This window comes from Leptodactylus fuscus, chromosome 5, assembly GCF_031893055.1.
Source record: "Leptodactylus fuscus isolate aLepFus1 chromosome 5, aLepFus1.hap2, whole genome shotgun sequence".
NCBI classification, from domain to species: Eukaryota; Metazoa; Chordata; class Amphibia; order Anura; family Leptodactylidae; genus Leptodactylus; species Leptodactylus fuscus.
The window spans coordinates 207002311-207019616 of record NC_134269.1 but is presented as its reverse complement, the minus strand read 5'-3'; the positions used below and the strand labels follow the sequence as shown (position 1 = coordinate 207019616).

The window sequence follows — 17306 nt, the reverse complement described above, 5'->3', positions numbered from 1 at the left end:
CAAATTAATGCAGACCCCAGACCCTTAAATCAATTCAACCAGACCCCAAAATCCAGCACCCGTTATTCTGCAGGAAAGGTTATGGATGGCATATAAGTAATGGGATTCTTTATACCTTTAATGCAATTAAAAAGTAATTTTATCCCCAATGTAAATAGTATCGAACCCACAAAGATTTGCCTTCTGAACGACAAAAGCTCCTTTCATCCGTCCCGTCACACTGCGGTATTTTATATTAAACTGCAATTAAAGTATTAACTGGAATAATAGGGAGATTGTTTAGTACAACATTTTATATCGGTGTAGACTTAGAAGGCTTCAGCATGATATGGAGGAGAGAAAGGAGAGCAATGATGGCAGTCAACGAAGTGTTAATACACGCAGGATGAAATTATTATTTGGGATTCATTAGTAGGATATCCACAGTGGGTACCTTTAACACTAGAACAATTTTCGGGCCACTTTTGGGTTGTTCAGACGACCAACTTATTACCTTACATGGGCACCCCACTGTCTTTTCAGTGTATTCTACACTATGTTTTATAGTTAGGTTCCTAGGAGTCCTGACAGTGTTATACACTATGTTTTATAGATAGGTTCCTAGGAGCCCTGACAGTGTTATACACTATGTATTATAGATAGGTTCCTAGGAGCCCTGACAGTGTTATACACTATGTATTATAGATAGGTTCCTAGGAGCCTTGACAGTGTTCTACACTATGTATTATAGATAGGTTCCTAGGAGCCTTGACAGTGTTCTACACTATGTTTTATAGATAGGTTCCTAGGATCCCTGACAGTGTTCTACACTATGTTTTATAGATAGGTTCCTAGGATCCCTGACAGTGTTATACACTATGTTTTATAGATAGGTTCCTAGGAGCCCTGACAGTGTTATACACTATGTTTTATAGATAGGTTCCTAGGAGCCCTGACAGTGTTATACACTATGTTTTATAGATAGGTTCCTAGGAGCCCTGACAGTGTTATACACTATGTTTTATAGATAGGTTCCTGGGAGCCCTGACAGTGTTATACACTATGTTTTATAGATAGGTTCCTGGGAGCCCTGACAGTGTTCTACACTATGTTTTATAGATAGGTTCCTGGGAGCCCTGACAGTATTCTACACTATGTTTTATAGATAGGTTCCTAGGAGCCTTGACAGTGTTATACACTATGTTTTATAGATAGGTTCCTAGGAGCCCTGACAGTATTCTACACTATGTTTTATAGATCGGATCCTAGGAACCCTGACAGTATTCTACACTATGTTTTATAGATCGGATCCTAGGAGCCCTGACAGTGTTATACACTATGTTTTATAGATAGGTTCCTAGGTGCCCTGACAGTGTTATACGCTATATTTTATAGATAGGTTCCTAGGAGTCCTGACAGTGTTATACACTATGTTTTATAGATAGGTTCCTAGGAGCCCTGACAGTGTTATACACTATGTATTATAGATAGGTTCCTAGGATCCCTGACAGTGTTATACACTATGTATTATAGATAGGTTCCTAGGAGCTCTGACAGTGTCATACACTATGTTTTATAGATAGGTTCCTAGGAGCCCTGACAGTGTTATACACTATGTATTATAGATAGGTTCCTAGGAGTCCTGACAGTGTTATACACTATGTATTATAGATAGGCTCCTAGGAGTCCTGACAGTGTTATACACTATGTATTATAGATAGGTTCCTAGGAGTCCTGACAGTGTTATACACTATGTTTTATAGATAGGTTCCTAGGAGTCCTGACAGTGTCATACACTATGTTTTATAGATAGGTTCCTAGGAGTCCTGACAGTGTTATACACTATGTTTTATAGATAGTTTCCTAGGAGTCCTGACAGTGTCATACACTATGTTTTATAGATAGGTTCCTAGGAGTCCTGACAGTGTTATACACTATGTTATATAGATAGGTTCCTAGGAGCCCTGAGAGTGTTATACACTATGTTTTATAGATAGGTTCCTAGGAGTCCTGACAGTGTCATACACTATGTTTTATAGATAGGTTCCTAGGAGTCCTGACAGTGTTATACACTATGTATTATAGATAGGCTCCTAGGAGTCCTGACAGTGTTATACACTATGTATTATAGATAGGTTCCTAGGAGTCCTGACTTTGTTATACACTATGTTTTATAGATAGGTTCCTAGGAGTCCTGACAGTGTCATACACTATGTTTTATAGATAGGTTCCTAGGAGTCCTGAGAGTGTCATACACTATGTTTTATAGATAGGTTCCTAGGAGTCCTGACAGTGTCATACACTATGTTTTATAGATAGGTTCCTAGGAGTCCTGACAGTGTCATACACTATGTTTTATAGATAGGTTCCTAGGAGCCCTGACAGTGTCATACACTATGTTTTATAGATAGGTTCCTAGGAGCCCTGACAGTACCCTACACTATGTTTTAAGTCAATTTAAGGTGTGATTCGTACCGAACTTATTTGAACCAAAACGAATCAGGTACCCAAGCTGGCCGAACCTGAAACTAAACAAATCCTGAGGGATTCGTCCATCTCTAATCAATAGGATAGGTCAATATTTTTTGCCTGGAGAACCCCTTTAAACCTGTCACTTCATGGTTTACCACCAGATTCTTCATTGGCTCTTTTCGAGCTATGAAATATTTCACATATTCAACCCTCCCTGTTAATAAGTAATGTCAAATATTTTTCTATTGTTCTTAAGTGATCTTGTTATTTTAGGTAAGTGCTAAGATTGTGGGTTACCCAAAGTTCTCAAAAGTCTGGCAGAACAGAATGCGGTTTTATTCCTCTGTGTTGACTGACAATGACATTGATGGATGACTCTTTAGAAACCAGTGAGTCAACAGAGAAAGTAAAAGTATCAACAACATCTGTCGTCTAAAATGGATTTTTTTTTAGCATAGTAACAAAATTTCCTGATGAAATGTTATAAAGAGGACAACCTTCACCCTTCATCAGGACATTGGTGTGATGACACAAGTATCAACAGGGACTGGGAGGGAACACAATGTTATGACTGATATTGTCTTATGTGGACCAACGTTACGCTAGGTGCAGTCTTCTTTACTTTTCCTACCTTCCTTTGAACTGGCCATACACATTAGATCAAAGACGGTAGAGCCCATCGTTTTGTGTGGGATCAGAAAGCCACCTTATGTACTTGAGAACCTCCCAACCTTCTCTAGTGGAAGATGTTGGGGGAAGAAGGATCAGGCTGTGGTTTTCAACATGTCTACTTAAAGCTGAATGAAGACATCACATACAGTGTTGGCCAAAAGTATTGGCCCCCCTGCAATTCTGTCAGATAATATTCGTGTTCTTCCAGAAAATGATTGCAAGCACAATTCTGCTGGAATTTTGGACCATTCTTCTTTGGCAAACTGCTCCAGGTCCCCCCTGAGATGTGAAGGGGGCCTTCTCCAAACTGCCACCAAGAGATCTCTCCCCCTCCCCCACAGGTGTTCTATGGGATTCAGGGCTGGACTCATTGCTGCCACTTTACAAGTCTCCAGGGCTTTCTCTCACCACCATTCTCTAGTGCTGACCTGAAGTGTGTTTTGGGTCCTTGTCCTGCTGGAAGAGCCCTGACCTCTGAGGGAGACCCGGCTTTCTCACACTGGGCCCTACATGATGCTGCACAATGTGTTGGTCGTCTTCAGACTTCATAATGCCATGCACACGGTCAAGCAGTCCAGTGCCAGAGGCAGCAAAGCAACCCCAAACATCAGGGACCTCCGCCATGTCTGACTGTAGGGGGCGTCTTCTTCTCTTTGAAGGCCTCTTTTTTCCCTGTAAACTCTATATTGACGCCTTTTCCTACTTTTGTCTCATCTGACCAGAGAACATTCTTCCAAAACGTTTTTGGCTTTCTCAGGTAAGTTTTGGCAAACTCCAGCCTGGCTTTTTTCTGTCTCTGGGTAAGAAGTGGGGTCTTCCTGGGTCTCCTACCATACAGTCCCTTCTCATTCAGACGCTGACGGATAGTACGGGGTGACACTGTTGTACCCTCGGACTGCAGGGCAGCTTGGACTTGTTTGGATGTTAGTCGAGGTTCTTTATCCACCAACCGCACAATCTTGCGTTGAAATCTCTCGTCAATGTTTCTTTTGCGTCCACATCTAGGGAGGTTAGCCACAGGGCCATGGGCTTTACACTTCTTGATGACACTGCGCACGGTAGACACAGGAACATTCAGGTCTTTGGAGATGGACTTGTAGCCTTGAGATTGCTCATGCTTCCTCACAATTTTGCTTCTCAAGTCCTCAGACAGTTCTTTGGTCTTCTTTCTTTTCTCCATGCTCAATGTGGTCACACAAGGACACAGGACAGAGGTTGAGTCAACTTTAATCCATTTCAACTGGCTGCAAGTGTGATTTAGTTATTGCCACCACCTGTTAGGTGCCTCAGGTAAGTAACAGGTGCTGTTAATTACACAAATTAGAGAAGCATCACATGATTTTTCAAACAGTGCCAATACCTTTGTCCACCCCCTTTTTTATGTTTGGTGTGGAATTATATCCAATTTGGCTTTTTGACAATTCTTTTTGTAGTTTTCCATTGAAGACAAATTAAATGAAGATAATAATACCAAAGAAGAAAATGAGTATTATCTGACAGAATTGCAGGGGTGCCAATACTTTTGGCCAACACTGTATCTGTGGCTGGTCCTACCAAAAATATTCTGATTGGGCCTGACACCTCATTGTCTATCCCTTATATACACCCCCTTTGAAGACACAATATTGTGTGACTCATGGACTTTGTTTCCATATTCCTGGAAGACAGAACCACCTTGGTACAGTTGGGTACAGTACCGACTACAGTACCAGCTGCCATTGTGAAATTTTTGGAAATTTTTCACGCCCACCATCTATTGGTTGCTCTCCCTAACTAGATTCTTGGATGCAAAAATTTCTATAACCCGACATGTACTATTACAACCTTCAAAAATATCCAAATTCACAGATTTTTGAGAACTCTAGAGTGTCAGTTATAGCCATAGCAGGTCGCCTTCCATACAAATAAACATTCATTGCATTAGATATGGTATTTTACAGTCCTTCACTCTCTCCTGTCCTTGTATGTCATTACCTGACTAAGTGAGCATGTCGACTTAACAAGTGGCTGAACGAGCCTGAAATTTTAGCCCTGAGGGCAGCCTGTCTTATGGGAGAGGCTGAGATGTCACTCAATACGTATCAAGGATGGGAACATGCTAGTTAAATATTTATTAAGACTGCTTAAAAGTTATTTGACTTTGAGTCATTTGGAGTAAGTGAGAACTGCACCCAAGTTATGATTAACATGGGTACAATTTTTTAGGTTCACTTGGTGGATTACTCCATTTTCTTTTTTCCCCCTTTCTTGTCCTCAATCCCATTTCAACCATGAACTGGAAACCTAAAAAAATCTCAAACAATCCAGGATCGGTGCAAGCTTACTGATAACCCCAAAGCTGGACAGATGAGGACATTGTTGGGAAGTCAGTATGTTGTAGGGCTAGAATTGTCTCCGGGTGACTGGGATTCCTTAAATCAGTGGTCTTGTCACTTACTTTCATGGGCAAGGCTCTTAATATACATTGATACTACCATGAAATTGAGAATTTAGTGCCTCGACTACCAAATGTTCACCCATAATTGGATGTTTGAGCACCATATGGTACTTTTATTAATGGACACTGTATGGCGGTATGATTTAGGCTTTCACTGTATAGTGTTCTTATTTGGGATGGTACCATTGCCTTGCCGCATTTGGTTATTAGATTTAAGGGGCATCACTCGTGTGGATCAAGGGAGTCATTGGAATGGAGTTTTTACTTCTCCCCACGATTTTATGGGTTTCCTCCAGATAAATTATTTCACGTTCACCTCAGTTGTCTTCCAGCTTCTTTTGGCCTCCTGGCTGATTCGGAAGGGACGTCACTTATTCTCTGAGGTCTTATAATAATAGGACTTCTGGTTTGAAATCAAGTAAGGGGGCTAAATATTCTCCATATAAATGGGTCAGGGGATAATCACACACATTAGGGAGAGTGTGTGCCTACATAGGCGTACGGAGACTTACAAGTCATTCCTGCTCCGCTAGGGATTCTGGGTAAAAAATATGCAAATCTATTCTCCAGGATGTAATTAGGAGAAGAGTGCCTCTGTATGCTGCCCTCTAGGGACAGCCCCCTTAACATCATGCATGACTCAGTTAAAAAGCCTACTGGCATGATGCAGAGTTTATTGCCAAATCCCTGCGCTATGCTGAGGAGGTCCAAAAGACCGAAACAGTGCTGTCCATAGCTGGGAATCTGTTCTTTTGGAATAGAAATACTAATTTGGCAATAAACCCCGCATCATGTCAGTAGGCGTATTAACTGAATCATGCATGATGTTAAGGGGGCTGTCCCTAGAGGGCGGCATACAGAGGCACTGTTCTCCTAATTACATCCAGGAGAATAGATTTGCATATTTTTTACCCAGAATCCCTAGCGGAGCAGGAATGACTTGTAAGTCTCCGTACGCCTATGTAGGCACACACTCTCCCTAATGTGTATGATTATCCCCTAACCCTGGTCTATAGTCTCTCACTCTGCCAAATCAGTATCCCTGCGCTATGCTGACAAGGTCCAAAAGACCGAAACAGCGCTGTCCATAGCTGGGAATCTGTTCCTTTTGGAATAGAAATACTAATTTGGCAATAAACCCCGCATCATGTCAGTAGGCTTATTAACTGAGTCATGCATGATGTTAAGGGGACTGTCCCTAGAGGGCGACATACAGAGGCACTGTTCTCCTAATTACATCCTGGAGAATAGATTTGCAAAATAAATGGCACAAGGTTTGCCCAACTTTAGCATTTGATCATGGACTTCCATATATCTGTGGTTGTTCCTACCAAAAATACTCCGACCTATATTGGAGCAGTAATTGGGTTATGGATGATTGTACAAGTTTCGTAGTTCATCAATGTATATGGGTAAGTTCCTGGGCCCGTACTGCAATATTATGGCCCCTATCTGTTTATAATTCCAGTGTCATATTATGTGCAGAGGGGATTTGGGCTACCTCTGCGCCCCCTATAGCTACACTCCTGTAATACAAGATACCATGAGGAATATTAATACCACGTCTCTACACATGGTACATACTTACAGCAATTGTCACCTACTCCATTAGGAGCTGTAAAGTACGTCTGCTCTAGGCACATTACAATTGAATTCCTGGCCCCTTACGTGACATGTTTTCAGAGGGCTCAGCTAGCCCCGTCCAGAACCAAATAGCTGAGGTGTTTACAGGCTGAGTCACTATGTAAGGACATATCATATGACTCATAGGGGTTCCTTGGTCCAGTGCCCAGGGGCATGGAGCTGATGGGGGTTACGTTTTCTCTTTGCACTTTTTTGCTGTGTTTTTAGATTTTAAGATCTCACATGCAAAAAATATTCCTGCAGGTAAAACTCTGGTATGTGTATACACAGTGTATGGCGTGGCGTATGAAAAAGTATAGAGTAACACGGAACTGAACAAAATAAAATTTCTGCAATTTTTCTCGGCAAAAAATTTCCATTTTACAAGACCTTTTTGCAGAAACAGCTCCACACTTCTATAGAGGTTGTGTGTGGCATTGCAGCTCTGCTCCATAGAAGTGAACGGGGTTGCGTTGCCACCCTCAACATGTGGACAGAGGTGGTTCTGTTTTCCTAATCTTAAACAATCCCTTTAAAGGGATAGACAATGGATAATATAGTGAGGTGCCATCTTGGAGATGATGTGTTGTAACCCTAGTCTTAGAAGGAAGTAATATAAGAAGCCTTGTAGATGGGGTACAGTAAAGGAATTCTTTCACCATGTTGTGACCGCTCCCTCTACACATCCTATAGGGATAGAAAGTGGCTTAAGAAGTAACATCTCCATGGCTCTCCCCATTTCGAAGCTTCAATCTACAGTCTCATTGACATCTTACAAGAGCTGTCTCATCAAGACAAGCCCTATTGGGGCACATGAGGGACATAGAGAAGGTCTATGCCTTGGAATGTCTCTTTACTAGCCACCTCACTCAAAGGGGGAACAAGGCTTGGCAGAATGGAAAAGTGGCTTACAATGTGGCAAATTTTGCCAAAATTTTGGTGCAAAAAATTGGTCTAAAGTATAGTAAGCCATAAGTTAAAATAATGTAAGACAAGCTGTGTGATAAATTTGGTGCATTTAGTCGTCTACCAAAGTGTGAATCTTTGACAGTATTAGTATAAACAGTATATAGCACTATATGTCAATATTATTTAGGAACGACACAGTACTATTGTTTGGACAGTATGGTTGCGGCATTAATTTTGATGCAACCCTAGTGATCTACATGACATACAACCAACAAGTTCTGGTGCCATGGTTGTGCCAATGAACATATTTGTAGGAGGACCTAAGCAGTCGAGCTTGAGGAGATCTCCATAATGGTCCCAAATTTCACCGGAATGGGTTAAAGTGGTCATACACATTAGCAGGACAGGACCAGTGACAAGTATGGGGGCTTCCTAACTCTTCAACAACAAATGGTGTCAGGAGGATTGGGCAGTTGGATTTCCATATGCCTAATCCTTTTATCCTCAGGGTAAACAAGCTGCCACCAGAGATGACCTACACCCCTGTCGCCAATTATACATGTGGACATACACCAGAGATGATCATGCATCAGGGCAGTAACTTGAGGTGGTGCACAGGGTACAGTTGCACCCAGTCCCAGGAGCCTAAGGGTACGTTCAGATGGCAGAAAATGAAGAGGCTGCCGAATTCAGCCATACAGTTTTCCGTTGCTGATCAGAACCAGATGATTGTGAAGTCTCGAATTGCAAAATCAAGGAGGGCGCTTATTTTTTCAGCACCTAAGTGGAATTCTGCGTGGAATCTTCCCCCAAATCTGTGGAAAATTTCTATGGGTGAACATACCCTTAAGGTGTCTCTTCCCTATATTGGGATCCAGTAGTATAGACAATATATCATAGTTGGGGCCTGGTATAGATTTTGTACTGGGGTTCTGGAGCTTCGTGTTACCCCTCTGAGACTTGCTGTCGGCCAACAAGCATTAGCTATGTAAAAAAAATTGGCTAGCTTTAGTTTTTTTAAGCCCTTGACAACCTTTGCAGGTTACACATCGTAGCTCGATGTATGGGTACAACACAACGCATAACTTTGGGTGTGCACGTCATTGCATGCCCAAAATTGCCGTGTAGGCCATGCCAAGTAGCGCGCATGTACCAGCAAATTGGGAACAGTAGAACATTCCGATAACTTGTGTTGTTGTTATTGTTTGTCAATGGCTGAACTCTTAAACTTTTTGGCTCGGCAGTGGAATTAAAGACGACCAAGTCATTACGATCAACAAATCACCGTGAGTCACCGGCACGCAAAATATGTAAAACCTAAACCCATAACCCAACGTTGGCAGACGTAGAGTAGAGCGCTCATTCTTAAAACCCATCTGCCTTTGTTCTGTTGAGACTGTGAACTTGTCAAGTGCCGCCCCTGGCACAATGAACCCGTGCCAACATCCTGAGCTCTCAAACTCAGCCTTAATAAGTGCATGAAACCATCCCGTAAGACGCCTTCAGTCCTTCCCGTGTGTATATGTGCGCGGATAGCAAGATGCCAGATTAGGAAAACACTGTTGTTAACCCAAAGTTAAGATAAGTGGTTTGCATAACACTCGCAAGTGCACTGCCTTATGTAGAAAATTCCTCAGTGTCTGCCAGCCAAGACTGTTGGTGCCACATTACATTCGATCTCACATGTCCCGGCTTTTGTGCCAAAATGATTTACTGACGCTCGCTGGAAGGTCATGCCAAGAATTCGCTTTCTTTTTTTCAGGTTTCATATCATTTGTAAAATTGTTTTGTATCTGTTCACAGCTCTCGGCTCACAATGGGCTGCAATTTTTTTTGTCTTTTAATCTAGTACAAGTTCAGGATGTTCTTTATACTACATAGCCATTATAGGGGGCGCTCTAGTATAAACAGCCAGACTGTAGATATAGGGGGCACTGTAGACTACACAAAAAGGCTGATGTTATAGAGTACTCCAACCTACAAAGCCACAGGGTAGTTGTAACCAGACTATAGTGATAGGGGCCACTCCAACCTGCACACTACATTGTAGATATAGGGGTGCCATAGATTACATAACTAGAATATATATATATATATATATATATATATATATATATACAGTATAGGGTCACTGTAGATTATATAAAATGGCAAGTCAGACTGCTGTTATAGGGGGAGGTCCAGACTACTGTTATAGGGGGAGGTCCAGACTACTGTTATAGGGGGAGGTCCAGACTACACCACCAGACTGCTGTTATAGGGGGAGGTCCAGACTACACCACCAGACTGCTGTTATAGGTCGAGGTCCAGACTACACAACCAGACTGCTGTTATAGGGGGAGGTCCAGACTACACCACCAGACTGCTGTTATAGGGGGAGGTCCAGACTACACAACCAGACTGCTGTTATAGGGGGAGGTCCAGACTACACAGCCAGACTACTGTTATAGGGGGAGGTCCAGACTACACCACCAGACTGCTGTTATAGGGGGAGGTCCAGACTACACAACCAGACTGCTGTTATAGGGGGAGGTCCAGACTACACAACCAGACTACTGTTATAGGGGGAGGTCCAGACTACTGTTATAGGGGGAGGTCCAGACTACACCACCAGACTGCTGTTATAGGGGGCGGTCCTGACTACACCACCAGACTGCTGTTATAGGGGGAGGTCCAGACTACACAACCAGACTACTGTTATAGGGGGAGGTCCAGACTACACCACCAGACTGCTGTTATAGGGGGAGGTCCTGACTACACCACCAGACTGTGTTATAGGGGGAGGTCCTGACTACACCACCAGACTACTGTTATAGGGGGAGGTCCTGACTACACCACCAGACTGCTGTTATAGGGGGAGGTCCTGACTACACCAGCAGACTGTGTTATAGGGGGAGGTCCTGACTACACCACCAGACTACTGTTATAGGGGGAGGTCCTGACTACACCACCAGACTGCTGTTATAGGGGGAGGTCCTGACTACACCACCAGACTGCTGTTATAGGGGGAGGTCCAGACTACACAACCAGACTACTGTTATAGGGGGAGGTCCAGACTACACCACCAGACTGCTGTTATAGGGGGAGGTCCTGACTACACCACCAGACTGTGTTATAGGGGGAGGTCCTGACTACACCACCAGACTACTGTTATAGGGGGAGGTCCTGACTACACCACCAGACTGCTGTTATATGGGGAGGTCCTGACTACACCACCAGACTGTGTTATAGGGGGAGGTCCTGACTACACCACCAGACTACTGTTATAGGGGGAGGTCCTGACTACACCACCAGACTGCTGTTATAGGGGGAGGTCCTGACTACACAACCAGACTACTGTTATAGGGGGAGGTCCTGACTACACCACCAGACTACTGTTATAGGGGGAGGTCCTGACTACACCACCAGACTACTGTTATAGGGGGAGGTCCTGACTACACCACCAGACTACTGTTATAGGGGGAGGTCCTGACTACACCACCAGACTACTGTTATAGGGGGAGGTCCTGACTACACCACCAGACTACTGTTATAGGGGGAGGTCCTGACTACACCACCAGACTGCTGTTACAGGGGGAGGTCCAGACTACACCACCAGACTACTGTTATAGGGGGAGGTCCTGACTACACCACCAGACTACTGTTATAGGGGGAGGTCCTGACTACACCACCAGACTACTGTTATAGGGGGAGGTCCTGACTACACAACCAGACTGCTGTTATAGGGGGAGGTCCTGACTACACCACCAGACTACTGTTATAGTGGGAGGTCCAGACTATACCACCAGACTGCTGTTATAGGGGGAGGTCCAGACTACACAACTAGACTATTGTTATTGAAAAATAGGGGGCGCTCCAGACTACACAGTTGGGTGCCATTATAATCACAGATATCTCTAGGATAGACAGGTCTGTAGCTGCTGATCAGTAGAGGTTTTGCAGTGTGCTACAATACATGGGATTGTGGTTGGGCTCTCTTAGCCTCTTCTTTATTAATCCCGCTATGTGGTTTTTTTTCCTGGCTGGAGAGCGGCATTACATCATTTAATGACTGACTTACTGACTGTCAGAGGTTTGCCTCTATGTATCATGAATTGGCACTCCCTCGTGTACAGTATTAACCAGATTCTGACCATATAAATATTGGATGTTTCATTTGTTTGTTCTAGTTATCCAGTTTGGCTTTGTCACGCTCTTTGTGGCCTCCTTTCCTTTGGCTCCCCTCTTTGCGCTGCTCAACAACATTATTGAAGTAAGACTTGATGCAAAAAAGTTTGTGGCGGAGCTGAGAAGACCGGACGCCGTCCGCGCTAAAGATATAGGTATTCTTGTGATATTATTATATTGTTCATGGGTTGTGTGAAGGGTCTTAAAGGGACATAGAAATGTTATTCACTGAGTATGAAATATACAATTTGCCATGATATATTCTTCATAAATTCATTACAGAGTGGATTTACTAACATTGTCTAAAAGCTAGAGAGTGCAAACTTAGGCAAGTCAGTCATTGCTCCAGATGTATCGACATGTCTGATGCTGGTTGATAATCCGGTGTATTCTTAGACTCTCTAGTCTCAGTTTGCACCTCCAATTAGTTGGCTTAAAAGTTCTTGGTGTATTTTTGGTGCCGGTTAGACCCGCCCCTTCCTGTGAGGCGACGCCCCTTTTATTTGGTCAAGTTGGGAAGTGTCTTGATAAATGTGGCGCACAGCGTGCTAGACAGGTTTTTGGTGCAAATTACAAAAGAATTCTGGCACATTTTGCCTAATAAATCTCCCCCAGTACATACACAGTAAAAGTCATGTCAAAGGTCACTTCTCCTCTATCCCTTCTTTTTATAGTCCTTTACTTTTTCTTCTCATTTCTTCTTGATCTTATTTTCCTCCTTTGTCATTTTCTCCTTCTTTTTCTCATCCTCTATTTTCTCCAGCTTTTCCTGTATTTCTTTTACCTTGTCTTCTTCTCTATTCATTCTCTTTCTTTTTCTCCTTTTATCTTTCTTCTTTATTCCTTGTTCTCCTTTCCTTCTTTTTCTTCTTTTTCTTCTCCTCCTTTTCTTCTTCTTATTCTTCCTTTCCCCTCATCTCCTTCCATTACTTTCTTCCTTTCTTATTCTTATCCTCCATTTACTTCAGTTTTCCTTGTATTTCCTTTACTTTATGTTCTTCTCTTTCTTCTTCTTCTTTTTGCCCTTTTTCTCTAATCCTTTTTATTGTTATCCTTCCCTTCTTCTTCTCCTTCTTTTGTTCTTATTTTTATCATTCCTCCTCCTCTTCAGTTTCTTCATTTTTACATTATTTCTTATTTTTCTTTTTGACCCCTTTGTATTTTAAAATATTGTAATGCAATCTCCTTCTTCTTCCTCCTCTTCTTCCTCTCCTTCTTCCCCTTCCCCTTCCCCTTCTTCTTCTTCTTCTTCTTCATCTTCTTCGTCTTCTTCTCATTCTTCTTCTTCTCATTCTTCTTCATCTTCTTCTTCTCATTCTTCTTCTTCTTCTTCTTCTTCTTCTTCTTCTTCTTCTTCCTCTCATTCTTCTTCTTCATCATCATCTTCTTCTTTTCATTGTGCTTCTTCTCCTTCTTGTTCTGCTTCTTCTTCTTCCTCTCATTCTTCTTCTTCTTCTTCTTCTTCTTCTTCTTCTTCTTCTTCTTCTTCTTCTTCTTCTTCTTCTTCTTCCTCTCATTCTTCTTCTTCATCATCATCTTCTTCTTTTCATTGTGCTTCTTCTCCTTCTTGTTCTGCTTCTTCTTCTTCCTCTCATTCTTCTTCTTCTTCTTCATCATCATCTTCTTCTTTTCATTCTTCTTCTTCTTCTTCTTCTTCTTCTTCTTCTTCTTCTTCTTCTTCTTCTTCTTCTTCTTCTTCTTCTTCTTCTTCTTCTTCTTCTTCTCCTCGTTCTGTTTCTTCTTATTCTTCTCCTCATTCTTCTTCTTCTCATTCTTCTTCTTCTCCTTCTTCCCATCTTCTTCCTCTTTTGTTTTTCTTTTCTTACTTCTTCTTTCTTATTCCTCTTCTCTTTCCTTCCCATGAAGCAGAGGAATTTATCAGTTCATAAACCTCATATGGTTATTTTCTTGAGAAGGAATCATTTTAGCACTTAATGTTTGACAACTCAATCCACCCCTGTCCAAGGACAACATAGTGTCATAGTATGGGTCATTGAGTTACTTCCACATAAAGCGTAAGTGCTATCCAACATGATGACATGACAAATGAGTAAAGTAACAGAAAAAGTCAATGATACATCAAACATGGCTGCTTTATGGCTCTGTACAATAGTAAGTGTATAAGGCCCTACTATAATCCCACAGGCCTCCAATTCTGTTATGTTCCATTAGACAACATATTACACAGCTATTCAACAATAGCATCTTCAAAGTATGGCACCTTACAGAGTACCATATGGTGGCACCCTACCGGGACATCATGCCTCAGTATAGCCCCAGGGGACGTGGATACAATGTAACCACTTTGACTACAATATTACATATAAGTGTTTGAAAGATTCTTACATTGCATCTGGTGTAATAATATATTTCTCACTCCTTTTCAGGAATTTGGTACAACATCTTAAGTGGAATCGGCAAATTTTCTGTCATTATCAACGTAAGTGGTTCCTCGCTGTTTTTGGCATAACTCCGAGCGGCTGTTGGGTTGGGCGTATTCCCTCCTTCTGTTCCCTATTTGTCACTATGGGAATGTAATTTTAGCTTCCAATTACTGGATTTAAAGACAATGGGACATAATAGGTGTGAATTGTAACAATGGGTGTTCTAAGAGCCTTAAACACGATGTACGTATATTATTACATTAATATAAATGGTCGCGTATATGAATATCAGCTCATTGATGGAATAATTGTTGTGGTTGGGTCGAAAAAATAAGTAACTCCAAATTTAGTTTTTATTCTAAAATTTTATAATGATTAAAGAAAGACGCAAGACAAAATGAATAGAGCTCCGAGGGAGCGGGGTTGGATACCAAAAATGAATTAGAGGCCAATAGAAACAATACAGATGGTACAAATCTACCTTTGTGCACCATGGGATATACCGCTCCCATTGAGCTCAATATTCCTAGACCTCTGTGTTTCCAGTATTCAGCTCTTTACTACCTGGACAGAAGGGTAATATAATTTGGAACAAAAATGCTACGTAAAGGTAGAGTAAATTCTGACCGGACTCCTAAGAGAGACAGTGAGAGTCCTGCCGACTCTGCCCACTAGGGTTGAGCCGATCTTGAGATTTCAGGATCGTTTTTAAAATCCGATTTTTGATCATTTTCCAACCGATCAAGATCGAGAAATTTGCTCAATCGCCGAACGGGATCCGATCTTTCCCAATCCCAATCGCTCAACAATAATGTTAGATTTTCCCACAATGATTGGCCAGTAGCCAAGCATTGTGGGAACTAACGTGAGACCTCGATCCCACCTAAAAAGATTGGGATCGGAATTCCGATCGCGATCGTGAAATTTGCTCAATCACCGATCGGAATCCGATCTTTTCCAATCCCTACTGCCCACACATTGTGAGTGACAGCCTTCTGTAGACACACTGATACAAGGAGAGCTGTCGATCACTGTGGGTGGGTACGATAAGCAGGACTCTTACTGTCTCTTCTAGGAGTCCTGGAAGAATTTGATTCTGATTTTCCGTGAGAATTAGAATTTTTACTCCTGTTTAAGGGGTTCTCTTTAATATACATGGGTCACAGTTCTACCTTCCTCCATTACAATAAAAAGTGCATACACTATATAGTGATCATTTTAAGTAACTGTCTTCACCGAGTAATTTCTTTGTCTCCAGGCATTTGTCATATCTGTCACATCAGACTTCATCCCGCGCCTTGTGTATCAGTATATGTACAGTCAAAATGGAACCATGCATGGCTTTATCAATCATACCCTCTCATATTTCAATGTCAGTCACCTGAAACCCGGGACCCAACCGGAAAACTCGCAGTTTGCACAAGATGTTGTGTTCTGCAGGTAACTTTCACCGGAGCGTCAATTATTTCTTTATGTTTCTAACAATATCTAAAAATACTAGTCATATGTTTAGGATTAGAGATGAGCGAACAGTAAAATGTTCGAGGTTCGATATTCGTTTCGAGTAGCCCCTCAATATTCGACTACTCGAATCGAATATCGAACCCTATTATAGTCTATGGGGGGAAAATGCTCGTTTCAGGGGTAGGCAACGTTCGATCAAATTATACTTACCAAGTCCACGAGTGAGGGTCGGGCTGGATCCTCCGAGAAGTCTTCTCCGCGCTGCGTCCCTGCGGCATCTTCCAGCTCTGAATTCACTCTGCCAGACATCGGGCCTGGGCAGAGCCAACTGTGCATGCCCGCACTACAAGCGGACATGCGCAGTCGGCTCTACCCAGGCCCGATGCCTGGCAGAGTGAATTCAGAGCCGGAAGACGCCGCGGGGAAGCTGCATGGAGAAGACTTCTAAAGGTAAGAGAAGAACCAGCGTTGATTGGCCGACTGTATAGCATTCGGCCAATCAATGCTGGTTCTGCATCGAACTTTTCCATTCGAATAGCGAGTGGTACTCGATCGAGTACGAGTATTTTGAATACCGTAGTATTCGATCGAATACCTACTCGATCGAATACTACTCGCTCATCTCTATTTAGGATATCTTATTCCGTTAACATTCATGACAGGTATGTATAATTTAGTTTTTCCAAAAACAGTACTTTTCTGGTCCATAGTCCTTGTCTGGTGGTATACAATACCAGACATGGGCTACAATAGAAGATAACGCCCATGATGTCACTGCTCCTCTTTAGAGATGAGCGAGTAGTATTGGATCGAATACCTCCCCTCCATAGGTATGCGTGTAAGCGGCCGAACACCAAGAGGTTAAGCGCATTGAATATTCGATGCATTTAACCCCTTGGTGTTCGGCCACTTACAGGCATACCTATGGCGGGGAGGTATTTGATCGAATACTACTCGCTCATCTCTACTCCTCTTCCCTGGACAGCCTAGAAAATTTTCCCATAGACCTCAATGAATCCAGACTATTACTAGTCATGGCCTAGACCAAACCAAAGTGGAAGCTCAGGCAAGATGGCTGCCCCCATAATCAAGGACAGAATTTAAAAAAAAAAAAAAAATCTACAATCTGATTAGAAAAAGTGATGTAATTCTAGAATAGACATTCTTGTATGATTTTTATACCGGGAAAGCTCAGCACC

The 17306-nt window shown here is 42.4% G+C and overlaps 1 protein-coding gene across 1 annotated transcript in view; it reads left to right on the top strand.

Moving 5' to 3' along the window:
* ANO2 (anoctamin 2) overlaps nt 1–17306 on the top strand; it is a 136635-nt gene that overhangs the window by 110162 nt on the left and 9167 nt on the right. Inside the window, exons 21-23 of the mRNA XM_075275073.1 lie at nt 12262–12414; nt 14647–14699; nt 15902–16083. Of these exons, the coding sequence (XP_075131174.1) occupies nt 12262–12414; nt 14647–14699; nt 15902–16083 (388 nt within the window). The remainder of the gene's footprint in view (nt 1–12261; nt 12415–14646; nt 14700–15901; nt 16084–17306) is intronic.